The sequence below is a fragment of the Aquarana catesbeiana genome, linkage group LG03 (assembly GCF_042186555.1).
Source record: "Aquarana catesbeiana isolate 2022-GZ linkage group LG03, ASM4218655v1, whole genome shotgun sequence".
NCBI lineage: Eukaryota > Metazoa > Chordata > Amphibia > Anura > Ranidae > Aquarana > Aquarana catesbeiana.
The window spans coordinates 684478869-684492545 of NC_133326.1; the positions used below are offsets into that span (position 1 = coordinate 684478869).

The 13677-nt window shown below is 46.5% G+C and overlaps 1 protein-coding gene across 1 annotated transcript in view; it reads left to right on the plus strand.

Annotated features, from left to right (window-relative positions):
* The window catches only part of KDM6B (lysine demethylase 6B), a gene marked incomplete in the record, with an annotated part of 211095 nt that overhangs the window by 166704 nt on the left and 30714 nt on the right, over nt 1-13677 (plus strand). The window contains 9 exon segments of the mRNA XM_073622983.1: nt 798-871; nt 5003-5123; nt 5332-5430; nt 5616-5829; nt 7796-7888; nt 7970-8116; nt 8509-8646; nt 8743-8967; nt 9101-11697. Of these exon segments, the coding sequence (XP_073479084.1) occupies nt 5008-5123; nt 5332-5430; nt 5616-5829; nt 7796-7888; nt 7970-8116; nt 8509-8646; nt 8743-8967; nt 9101-11697 (3629 nt within the window).

The window sequence follows — 13677 nt, forward strand, 5'->3', positions numbered from 1 at the left end:
CATAGCCCCCTTCTGTCTGTATTATCCTGCAGGAGGAGGACAGACTCATAGCCCCCTTCTGTCTGTATCACCCTGCAGGAGGAGGACAGACTCATAGCCCCCTTCTGTCTGTCTCCCTATGGGGGGGGGGGGGACGGAAAGACCTACAGCTCCCTTCTCCTTTCCTAAAAGTTTTTTTTTTTTTATTATTTTTAACCTACTCAGCTTTGCGGCTCTTTTAGATGATCCTTTGAACACAAACAAAGGAAAAAAAAATTCATAAGCACATGTGCGCTATAAAAAAAAAAAAAACGCTTTTCTGTTTCACCCAAAAAAATGTGTTTAGTTCTGGTGGTGCCCTCTAGTGGCTTTTTTTTTTTTATTTTTATTTGTAGACATTACATAGTAGCTACAAGAATAAATTTTGCATCTAAACCAGCCCTTATAACCCCAGAGGAACCCCTAAAATTGGCAGGTTTTGGGGGACCCTTGCGAAAACCATTTAACTGGGGAAAAATGGCCCATTTACATTGATGGTCAGTAGGCAGAATGCAACCCATACAGGGTTGGTCAGAATTAAGCCACATTTAAAGACTGCTAAGATCGTTGGTATAATGCTGCAGGCTTTTCCAAGTGGTGTTGGTCCTGGAACTATGCAAGCACCATCAAACAGAAGGTCCATCAGTAAGCTCTGGAGGAACCTTGGTTGAGAATGGCTGCTCTAAACTGTTGTGTGTGTGGTGTGTTTTTTTTTTTTTTTTTTTTTTTTTATTACCTTGCATATTTTCTAATTCCATTCTTTGTCTTGTGTCTTGCAGACTCGCTGTGTGATTTGAGGACATCATGCTTCCCCTCCTGTCTCTGCATCTGTGAGAATTTGTGAATTGAAACGGTACTTTTTACCTCCATAAAGGTGTATGCAGTGGAAGTGAAGTTTGACTTGCAGCACCTCCAAATGCTTCCCCTTAGATTGCTCATGTCATTAAAAAACCAAAGCAGACGTTTTCCGTGATCTCAGGTGCAACACTGGCTGGTTGGTGATATAAGATTCTGCCTGGAGCTATGCACAGGCCACAGAGCTGGCCATCCCAGGAACATCTGATCCAAAGCATGTGTTCCTGTGGGCTAAAGCAGATCTTGCATGGAAATAGAAGGTCTGGTTCTTTTGTTCCCTCCCATGGTAAAGAAATAACAATTAGAATTTACACCCTCGCTTCCACTGGCTTCCTGTAGCTGAGGGTGGCGTCACCACAGGATCCAGATAAATTTAAGGAGCCAAACTGTAGATATCAAGTAGATCCTTCATCTTTTTGCAGGAGTTGGGGTTCCTCAGCTTTCCCAGGATTGGAGAAGAAGGCCCAGTGGAGTTGCCCTCATCCAGATGAGTTTACCATAAAACATGGTGTCGATTTTATTTTATTTTGTAATTTTTTTTTTTTTTTTTATTTTTTTTTTCCATTTCTGATTGGGGGCTACAAAAAGTAGACTTCACGTTTTCATGCAAAGTCTGCTTTGAGGGGTGCATATTGGACTGCTTATGCCAAATTCCAGTTCCACTTATAGACGAGCCTGTTCTTTTAGAAATGACGTGTATATGATCTGTCGTGCACAATAAGGCACTTTGTATGTTTTGGTTTATGTTAATAGGGCTTTGTCATATTCTGAGTGCTGTTGTTTGCATGCAAATACTGACATTTCTCCAGCTGACACGTAAAGTAGAATTCCAGCTTTGCTATGACTATCGTTTGTCGCGCAACGCTGGACCGAAATTAACTATTTCCTTTTACTGAACAATGCAGCCACTGTGTACACTGTAGTAGCATTAGTAGCTGCATGCAGTAAGCAGCGCTGTGTTCTGGCAGCAGTACGGACGATTTCCTGTCTGCTGCCAGAACAAAATCAAGTGGACCTGAAATGCGTCTTGGCCATTCGGGGGAGTCCTCTTTATTATTTATTATTATTATTCTTTTTTGTTCTTTATCAGTGAATAGAAAGCTTCCTCTGATTGCTGGAGGTGCAGCAGCTGGTGGGTGACATCACAATTTGCACTGCAGCCAATCAGGGGAATTCTTGTATTCACTGATAAAAATACAAGGTGTCTCTTGAATGACGAAGATGCAATCAGTCGACTCGATTTGCTTCCAACAGCAGACCCAATGCGCTGGTACTTTTCCTCTTGCCCTAATGTCGCTGCTGAATCCTGCAAGGTCCTGAAGGGTCACTTGGGGGACAGTAAGTGAAGGGAAAGCCCCGGGTAGCAGGAAAGAGGAGACAGAGGTTCTAAATCTTCCCCCACTCTAAAAAAAAAAAAAAAAAAAAAAAAAAAAAAGAAAAACAAACAAAAAAAGTTTTAGATGGACATACACTTTTAGGGTTTGTTTACACCAGCCCTGTTGAGCTGTATTGGCCATTGTTGCCCACCACAGTTCCCAAGCAAGGACCAGGCAAAAAGCCTTGTTTTTATAGGGCCTGTTCACACCAACACGCTAAGTCGGTGTGCGTTACCATAAAGCAATGCAGGCAACATTTTATCACAGCACATTACACAGGTGTGGAGTACTGCAATGTGTAATTACACAATGCAATCGGCAGAGCATGTTCACATTGCACACCAGGGCAGGCACATCGGCGTTGATTTACTGAAGGCAAATACAGTACACTTTGCAAAGAGCAGTTGCTCCGGAGCTTAGTAAATGAGGGAAAGCTCTGCTGACTGGCATCATCCAATCATGTGCAAGCAAAAATGTTCTTTATTTTCCTTGCATGTGATTGGGTATTTTTTGTAAAGTGAAGCCTTACCTCATTTACTAAGCTCTGGAGCAACTGCACTTGCAAAGTGCACAGTCTATTTGTCTTTAGTAAATCAACCCCATTGTGTGCTGTGGATGAAGGGCAAAGGAAAAATTCTGGGAAACATATAGAAGCACCCATTATTTTTATTTTTTTTATAGTTCTATATTCCTTAAAGCAGCGGTCAGCAACCTTTTTTCCAGGGCCAGATTCAATGTATGTGAATGCATGGTACTAGGGTACAACCCCTTCAAGCTGAGGCTGCATATTTGGTTCTGGTCGACATGAAGGGGGTTAAAATGTTTGCAGGTCGGGTGCACGTGAATTCATCACAAGCATTGACGGGCCAGACATTTAGCGGTGGCAGGCCATAGGTTGCAGACCCCCTGCCTTAAAGAGACCTAAATTCATTTTTTTTAAAGTGAATTCCTCAATTCTACTAACTGTAAACTGAGATCAGGCTTTTAGCAGGAGGGAATGCTTTTTTACTCTCTTGGCCAGCAGAAGGGGTACTTAAGTGGACTTAGAGCTTGTTTACACTTGCTTCAAAATGTGGCATTGGACATGCTTTTTTTAAAGCGCTCTGAATGCTAATCAAAGCTCCTGTCACTAAATAAAATAGTAAGCTTACAGTCCTGTTCACATGTTGCGTTTGCTTCACTTCAAACATTATACACCCATGTCGGTTTCTTGGTTCTTCAAAGCCTCCATAGAAGTCTGTAACAAAGCTTGCTAGCAGCACATGCAGCTTTTGAGAGGCTTTTCTTCAGCTTTGCCTTCGCTTTGTTTTGGAGGTATTGCAGGTATGAGATCCAGGATGCGCACCGGCAAACCAACAAGCGTACTGTAAAGAAATCATCAGCAGTCACTTCCGGGTTCATGTGTATATATTCTGTAAGTGTCTGGTGCAGACGTCACATCTGATGGGCAGTGAAAAGGTGAGGAAGCAGTAAAGGCAGGAAGGTGAGCGGGTGCCTGAAACGGAACGGAGGAACTAGCAGACGGCACACATGATGTGAAACATTAGAACAATATAGCGGAAGGTGAGCGGGGACCAGAGAGAGAGAGAGAGGACTGGGCAGCAGAGGGTCAGCAGAGCTGGGGGACTGGAGCAGGAGAAACTAACAATGTCACATGTGGTGCGTGGGAGCAATGTAGCAGGAGGTGAGCGAGGACCAGAGAGCAGAGAATCGGCAAAACTGGGGCTTACTTCGGAGTGGGGGGGGGAGGAATCAGCAAAGCTGGGGCTTACTTCGGAGTGGGGGGGGGGGGGGATCGGCAGAGCTGGGCTTACTTCGTAGTGGGGGGGGGGGGAGAATCGGCAGAGCTGGGGCTTACTACGGAGGGGGGGGGAATCAGCAGAGCTGGGACTTGCTGGGGGGGGGGGTGTATCCGCAGAGCTGGGGCTTACTTCGGAGTGGGGGGGGGGTATTGGCAGAGCTGGGGCTTACTTCGTAGTGGGGGGGGGGGATCGGCAGGGCTGGGGCTTACTACGGAGGGGGGGGGGGGGAATCGGCAGAGCTGGGGCTTACTACGGAGGGGGGTGGGTGGGAATCGGCAGAGCTGGGGCTTACTTCGGAGTGGGGGGGGGGATCGGCACAGCTTGGGCTTACTACGGAGGGGGGGGGGGGGAAATCAGCAGAGCTGGGGCTTGCTGGGGGGGGATCAGCAGAGCTGGGCTTGCAACGGCGTGGGGGATCTGCTGAGTGGGGCACTACTTGGCCACTTTTTAAAACAAATAGAAAATCAACACACACCTACAGGGCATTTGCTAAGCTTTAGTAAAGCTTCAAGAAAGCATCATCGACGCATCAAAAAAGCATGATGAAGTGGTAGGCGCTTTTAATGTGTGACGTTGAAGCAAGTGTAAATGAGCCCTAACAAGGGTGATAGAGTTCAGGGTGGACATTACTAGTGTGACATTGGTGTTGGTGGTCCATAAAGCTGGCGGGGGGGGGGGGGGGGGGGGGGGAGAGAGAGTGTCAGAGTTTGGTAGGTGTTACGCACCTTATTTTCCAAAATGATCAACCGGTGAAAAAAATTGCATGGTTTGTTTAAATGAATGCATTTGGCTGAAAAGAAGTAAGGGAAGGTTCCCGACGATAATAGAAAGGGTTAAAAAAATGAAATAAAAAATCGAGCTTCAAATTTGCTAGACACCTTGGAGCCCTGGTGCCTGGTATTTTTCCAAGCTTTGGCTTTATAATAACTTCTCCTTTTTTATTTTTTGCAGTCTGGATGTATCGCTCACAGGATCAGTTTGGATCCCGCTTTCCCCGCGACCCCTTCATCGGTGGAATCAACCCAGCCTGGAACTCTCCACCGCATCCCAGAGCATGGGCACCTTCCGGAAGGTGAGACCTTGCGGCCCAGACCGCAACATCTTTATCTAGACCGCAGCATTTCCCTTCATATAAGGAGTATTGATATGGTTTGTGTACACGGGTTTAGTGGATGTTCAGCTTCCTGTATGCCTCCTGATGGGGGGTTGCGATGAAGCTTGTGTTGTACCTGTACCGCTGTGTCAACGCCTCCCCCTGCTTTTTCCTCTTTTTCTCTCAGATGCTCTTCAAACCTTAACCAGCCTCAGCTGCCCCCTCACTTACCGTCTAGTCATGTGACAAACATTGGTCACCCAAGCAAACCTTATTACCCTATCGGGTAAGTGTCTGTCTGTGTGAGGGCTCCACATTGGGGGTTATGGGAACAGTACGCTAACGGGGCCGCTTGTTGTTGGAACTCTAAAGAGAAGCTCTTTTATTGCTGTAAAAGTTGTCTTGGGCGGGCAGTCTCATTTGCCATATGCTAAATTCTTGTGTTGTCTTTGTCTTTGCACCTTTTTGTAGCTCTCCACCCGGGCATCGCTATGGAAAGCTGGAGCGGGTCCATTCATGCGTGCAAAGCCTCCTGCGTGACGAGCAGCAGCCGCAGATATGGGAGCAGCTGGGTCAGATCTACGAGTCGGAGCAAGAATGGGAGGATGCCGTACGCTGCTACCAGGCCGCCGCACGCTACCATGGCGGTTATGAGCTCAACACTCACATCTCCCGGCTCCAGCAGGTGAGCAGAACTGTGGATCGGCAGCAGAGGCAGATCCTTGCTCTGTTGTTCTTTCGGTGTGCCACTTGGGAGCTCAATATGTCCAGCAACTGTTGTCATAAACCCATGATTAAAGTGTATATTTTACGGTAATTTTACAAGTTTGCATGAACAAATTCTGAGACCTTGCAATATTCAGAAAAGCTTCACGTATTATCTGAAATCGACACTTTGCCCCAGTCTATCGATTTTTGCCTAGACTGAGATGATGTTGTCAGTCTGCTGCAGTCAGGAGGAAACATTTCCTCAGTCTCCTCTCCTCCAGCAATCACACTGCCAAATTTTTCAGCCGCTCTTGTAAATCTCCCATCTCTGTCATGCATCTGTCAATAGGCCCTTGTTCAGACTGTGCAATAGCCTCTGGGAAAGGTGGAGTAGGGACTTTGTCCAAAGCAACAGGATCAGGTTGCCTGGCAAAGGGACAAGCTGTGCTGCCGCCAAGCATCTCGCCCCCATTTTTGTAGCCTGTGATCGACCTTACTTTCTGGGGTCCTTGAATTTCTTGGATATAGGAGCAATAGCCCCAGAAAGGTGCAGTGGTATGGAGAGACGGCGTAAAGGGTCTGAGCAGGATTGCAGGTCTTTGGTCGTACTCGTAGATTGGTGTGCAGGATAATTAGCAGGATTAGTGGCAGTAGCTCACCGATTTGCACCTGCAGTTGGAGCCAATCAGGCTCTGCAGTGGTGTACATGTGCTGGCTCTAGTTGTGCTGATGAGAGATAAACAACCTCACTATGCTGCTTCACCTTTTGTCTAGTCAGCAGGTAAATGTATTGGAGACCCAGGACCTACCTGTGCTGTCTGCCAGGGGCATCTTGTTCAGACCACAGAGTATTGCAAATCCTTTGGAGGATAAACAATGTTCCTAATACAGTGTGTATTTCATCGGTGTTAGCCACTTAATGGTTTCCCTAGAGCAGTGATGACCTTGACACCCCAGATGGTTTGGAACTACATTTCTCATGAATCTCAACTACACTGCAGAGTGCATGAGCATCTTGGGAAATGTAGTTCCAAAACATCTGGGGTGCCGAGGTTTGCCATCACTGCCTCTAGAGTGTAGCTTTATTAACTGGTTCCCGCCCGGCCTTTTGTACGATGACTGGGCGGGACTGCTGTTGTTCTGGGAGGACATCATGTGAAGTCCTCCCATTCTTGCCATGCATGCACCCAGGGGTGAGCTGTCCCTCGGGATAAAGAGCGAATGACATTGGCTCTTTACTATGTGATCAGCTGTGTCCAATCACAGCTGATCACACGTAAACAAATGCCAGTTATAGGTATTTCCTTTCCTCAGCGCTGTCACTGTCGGAGGAAAGGAAAGCCAATAACCAGCTTTCCTGTGACAGGGGACATTTACACTGATAATCAGGGCACTAATTCATCTGTGCAGCCTCATCAGTAAAGAAGAAAAATTACTTATTTGCAAAATTTTACACAGAAACTAAGGCAGGCCATACATGGTCGAATTTCAAAAGAATTTTCAGAAGTTCTTTTGAAATTTTGTGCGTTTTGTGATCCGATTGAAATTCGACCAGCCAAACCTTAAATTTCACCTCATGTTGCTACAGAAAAGAATTTTTGTGGCTGGGAATCTTCTTTTCTTTCCGGGAATTTTTTCTTCTTGCACATGCGCATTTCTTTTTCGATTACATTTCTCGCAGGATTCACCCATCATTGATTAGCAAAATATATATATAAAAAAATAAACCCAGTGGTGATTAAATACCTCCAAAAGAAAGCTGTTTAAAAAAAAAAAAAATAACATTTTAGTTTTGGTAGTGTTGCATGACTGCGCAATTGTCATTTTAAAGTGCAACAGCACCAAGTGTCGTTTTTTTTTTTTTTTTTTTTTTTTTGTCCGTTCATTTTCTGAGTCCCATTCCCCATTTTTTTCATGACGTAACGATCTCCTTCTTTTCCTAGACACACCTGTGGAATGTCCACGCAGCACCCCCACACCACCGACCCAAAACCCTTCCGCGCTTACAGCAAGTGTGGGACCTTATGCAGCACGAGGTGAGCCATCTCTTTAAACAATAGGATGGTGGTAGTTGTGTGTGTGTGTACTCTTTGGGATGACACCCTTTATATTTCCAGCAAAAGAGGCATTTTGGAGGCAAACGTGGACCCCCACAATTGAAGCGACCGCCTCCCTCCTCTGATTCACTCCAGTCACCCCCCCATAATCCGCACGGAGGAGATGAGCAGCCAATGAAACGGAGGAGGAGTGGAAGTCCTGAACAGGTAAATCATTTTCTACTATATGTGCACTCTGCTACGACCTGACGGAAAATCGTTTTTCTTTCTGGCTTGGCAAACTTTTTATATTGATTTAAGTTATCCTCTTCATAGAGGATTGCTTGCTTCTGGCATGTGTGGGGACATGAGGCTGGGACAGATGGGTCCCCTCAAATTTGGTGAGGCAAGGAGACAGTGGCACCTTTTATTTGGTCCTCATTAAAACTTCTGCCTGAAGGGTGGTACTGGTAACATGGTATCATCAACCACAGACCAAGCAACTGGGCAGCAGACTGACTAAATAGTCTTGGGTCAGCCAGTAAAAAAAAAAACACTTGGCAAATATGAGACTAGGTGTTAAGAAACCAGATAATGATATTCATTCTTTTGCCTTTTAGCAAAGAAGGGGCAACCCTGGCATGCATTCACCTCCGGCTTCAGGGGGTTCTGGAAATCCTTACCATCAGCCAACCACAAAGCCCAATGTTTGGAACCCAATAAACCATGAGCCCTGGGGGGAGCGTAGGGAAAGGCAGGTAAGAAAATGGATGAGGAGGTTCCAAGGAAACTACACTTTCTTTTATTAAGTAGTCCTGGTCTCTTAAATTATTACCCTTTTATCTCTTCCATAGGATTCCCGACCTCCACCACATGTTCCCTCTTACTCCTCATACTGCCCCACACGTCCACCACCACCACTACACCAGCAGCCCCGTCCTCCAAGTGACCTTAGTGAGGCTCGGTGTCAGAGGTCACCTGCGGAGGTCATTCCAGCGCCACCTCCTCTCCACGTGCCTTATGACCAGAGAAGACCCCGCATCCCACCACATAAGACCTCTAGGACTGATATATCCCCTGTAAGTGTTTTTCAGTTGATCTCCTACTCCCCACATCTGCAGTGTTGGCTGTCACTGAGATTAGGTGACACCATTTTGTGGGTTTAAATTTTTAATTTTCTTTCCGTTTTTTTTTTTTTTTTTTTTTTTTCAGCCTTCTGATCGCTTTCCTAGTCCTGTGGACAACACAGCCAGAGTCTGTCCTCCAGCAGAAGAGCCGGAACCTCCAAAACTAATTTGCCCACCACCCCTCCAAGCTCAACCCTCTTCAGCCTCTTCGCTCCAGCAGAGCTGGCTGCCAGCTCCAGTCAAAGAAGAGTTAAAGAGCGGAGATGATTTGGAGGACATTCTATATGGGGAAGGCCATGTGACTGGCAAACAGGAGACCTACTATCCACCCTGCGATAACCCAGTGGGAAGCGGTGTCTTCGACCACCGAACTCAGGGCGTCACCACCAGCAATGTCAGGCCAAGGTCTGAGGCCTACCAGGATTCAAACTTGGATCATGTTCTCAAGAGCCTGCAAAAAATGGATGAGTCTGGGTTATTTGCCCCAAAGAAAGAGGATGTGGGACAAGACATTTGCAAAAGCCCTCAGACCCCAGAGATGGACAGAGAAGGCAAGCATTTAAGCCATGGACTCTCTAAGTCCGAGGGCAGCTATTCAGGTGGAAAGAGGTCACCAGCTCGAGAGGACAATGCCTCATTCAGTTCCTCTTCAACCACCTACCACAAAGATACCTCAGGAAACCTTCAGGTGCTGGGCTTAGCTGCTTCACCGACAGCGCCCTCTTCAAACCCAACTCCGGAGTCTTTGAGCCCAATTCCAACTTTGGCAGAGAGGAAAGGACGTGAGGACGAGAAGGATGAGCCTGCTGGGTGCAATCAGCTCTTTGACTTTCCAGCAGGGCAGTTAGCAGAGCCCTTTGAGGAAGCCACTGAGTTTGCAAAAATTTTGCCTGATGGGTTGGAGGACATTATGAAAATGTTAGACGAGTCCATTGAAAAGGAGGAAGGGAGCTCAAGAAGAGGGGGCTTTATTCCTGCAGCTTCTTCCACCTGCCCACCAGCAGAGGCCAGAGCAACAACCCAACCTAAAAGTGCACCTCAGTCAAACATTTTGACCAATTCTGCTTCTGGTGGAAAAACCTCAGAAGCCAGGTCTGGCTATTATGGCCCTAAAAAAGCAATACTGGGTCAAGAAGCTGCTAACGAGTCCAAACCGGCTCAGCATGGGGGCAGCAGTGTGCTAAAATCGCTGGCTAGTGTTTTGGAGGGACAGAAATATGCCTACCGTGGTGGGCACAGCCTCAAGACTGGAGGAGGCCCAGGCTATTTCACTGGTGCTACTATGGCAGCCAAGCGTAATGTTGACCCATACACTGCGCAATCTACCTCACATCGGGCCTGGGAATCTAAGACCAGAGCAACCCCTACCTCAGAGACGTTGGGACAAGGGGTGGCAGCAGCAAGAACCGGAGTCCGCACAGAAACGGACATTTTGGAGGACATAGCACGAGCTTGTGAGACGTTGGTGGAAGGCACAAAAGGGTCCAGTTGTAGCCAGTCCGAGAAGGAGGAGAAAGTGGCCCAAAGACCCAACGTCATTGTTGAGAAGAAACTTGAGAAACCCTGGGTTGCAGAAAAACAGGACACTGATTCTAAAGCTAAACCTGAAAATATTTGGGGTGCTGATAAGCTAGTAGTGGTAGAGGCCAGTAGTGGGAAAAAAACAGACTCCTCCTGGGTAGAGGTTGAACCAGAAAAGAAAGTGGAAACCTGTCCCGAGCCACACTGGGCAATGGCAAAAAAAGCAAGGGATGAGTCTAAACCGCAGACCCCAAGGGATGCTGATAGGACTGAAAGAGCAGCAAGCCACAAAGAGACAGTTGAGGGGATGCTGAAAAAGTCTGTCAAAATATTTGATAAAAAGAGTACTGCCACTAAAACAGAAATCGTTCCAACTGCATCAGTTGGAGCTGACAGTGCAACTACGTCTGAAGGGGCTCCTACGGGGGTGATAGCTAAGAACGAAACGGCCGCTGAGCGATCTGTCCTAGGTGCAGAGCAAAAGTCACCAGAGAAACCGCCAGAAGAGCAGACGCTGCAGGCTCAGGAGAGTAGTTCTCCTGAAACTTTCGACTCCCCAGTGGAAAACACAAGCATCCAGTCCCCAGAAGAGTTGCCCATGGACGTGGCAGAACCAGAAGCGGAGAGCGCAAAGGCAGCCGAGGTGGAGAAGCCACAAGAGAGACTAACCCTGTCCCTTGTCGCACCGACACGGAGCAAGGATGAGGGTAGGAGAAGAGATCGGAGGCATCGCAAGACTAAGAGGGACAGAAGCAGACGAGCTAAAGACAGGTCTCGTAAGGACAAGGATCGTCAGATCTTGGGTAACCTGGATCTCCAGAGTCAGTGCAGGGACACCCCCAAATCTTCAAAACAAGGCTCAGGTGGAGACAGGAGGAAATCTGAGGGTGGGAGACGGGGAGTGGAAGACCACCACCAGACTTCCTCACCTGTGGCCCCAGCATCTGCACCAACCTCTGCTTCCCACGGTACAGCATCCTCAGATTTGTTGAAGATGAGACCTTTCATGGAGGGCCCGCCCAAGGAGCTGAAGATTCGTCTGATCAAGGTAGAGAGCGGAGATCGGGAAACCTTTATTGCGTCGGAGGTGGAAGAGAAGAGGCTGCAGGCCAGCGATCTGACCGTCAACCACACGGCTGCAGAGATTATCAAAGCTACTAAGTAAGTGTTCAGTTATTCTGTGATTTGAAAGGAGGTGTACTAAATGGCTTGATTGATAGTGTTTTTTTTTTTGAGAACAGCCAGTTAGTGCACTACTGACACTGTTTTTTTGCCTATCGCTTTTCAGTTTTTAAAGTATATTCCAAAACGTTCATGTTGGATAAAGTAGGGAAGTGTTATAACGTCTTTCAGGTTTTTTTTTTTTTTTACCATCTGTCATGATTCCCTTCAGTTCTAGTTCTGTAGACACAACAGGAAGCAAGTGGAAACCTCTTTTCTGGCCTGACTAGGACCCAAACCCACATGTGCAAGCCTGACAGGAAACGGTCACCTGTGAACATTCCTTGTACATGTGCTGCAGCAGGCCGGGGGAATGATCTGGCTGCAGATTGGCCCATACAGGTGACCACATCCTGGCAGGCTCGCACGTTTGGGTTTGGATCCTAGACCAAACGTGCCAGAGCTCATCACTGCTACCCAGCAGGGAGAAAGCCAGGGGGTTCTAACCCTTTACTACTTTGGTTATACCATTTTATAATGTAAAGAAAAACAGTGATGGGGGGGGGGGAATGGGTTGCTGCTGTTATACTGTGTAAAAACAACTAAAGAAACACAAAAAAAATCCCCATCTGCGCTATAATCAAATCCACATAAAAACATAAATATGTGCAATCATAAATCATATCAGTAATAAAAGTCCAAATGTGATGTCAATCACTGTGAACCAATGTGTTTGACTCCTTACATCAACAAGAGGGTCAAAACCAGCATGTGTAGCTATATCCAAGGTGTTATGGCTTCCAAATACTCCAGACGATTTTTCCATCTGTTCCAAAATAAATGGTATTTCCAGCTCAGATTCCCCATATGCTGCATTAGAGAAGGATAGCCCACATAGTGAAAAGTACCGCTGTGTTTTTTTTTTTTTGAAGTTTAAAATAATGTTTGCCTTAGAAAAGCATTGAATTCCAGTATTTAAAGATGTCCGCCTACAAGCTGCCCTTCAGACCATCGTGGAATTTTGAACACACTCGGGGCTACATGTCAATTGGAGCAAATCACAAATCCTCCCCCTAGACACGTATTCACCAACGAGCAGTTCAGCTTCCCTCCCATTAAATAGGGTATCCTCAATCCAATACTTAGGAGTAAAAGTCACCAGAGTGTCCCAAAAATACATAACTATCAACATAGAAACGCTATTTAATATCCTAAAAGCCTGCACACAATCCTGGGCAAGGCTTCAACTGGGGGGTGAACCTCACCAAAGATGATTCTCCTGCCCAAATTTCTATATATGTTACATAGTAGGTAAGGTTGAATAAAGACAATAGTCCTACCAGTTCAACCTGTGTAGGTGCACATGTGTCAGTGTCTATAATTTCCCATATCCCTGTATGTCGTGCTCTTTAAGATGCACATCCAAGAGTCTCTTAAAAATATCCATACTCCCCACAGCCACCACCAATTGTGGAAGAGAGCTCCAGCGAAACAACCCCCCCCCCCCCCCCCCCTGCGCAGTTTAAGGTTAAACCACTTCTCCAATCTCATTGTGTGTCCCCGTGTCCTCTTACACTCCCTGAGTCTGAATATTTTTTTTTTCCTATGCTGGGATTGCCATTGAGGTAGTCCCCGTATTAGTTTTGTTGCCCTTCTTTGGACTCTCTCCAGCACATCCCTTCTGAGGACTGGTGACCAGAACTGGACAGAATACTCCAGATGTGGTCTAACCAATGTTTTCTAAAGTGGTAGGATTATTGTTTTTATCTCTGGAGTATATCCCTTTTTTTTGTATGCATGCTAATATTCTGCCAACTTTGGCAGCCGCAGCTTGAAATTGTGTGCTATTGCTTAATCTGTCATCTACTGGAACACCCCCCCCCCCCCCCCCCCCCGTAAGTAGTTTGCATTTATCTTTTTTTTCCCCCCCCAAGTGCATTACTTTGTATTTTTCTATATTAAACCTCATTTGCTATGTAT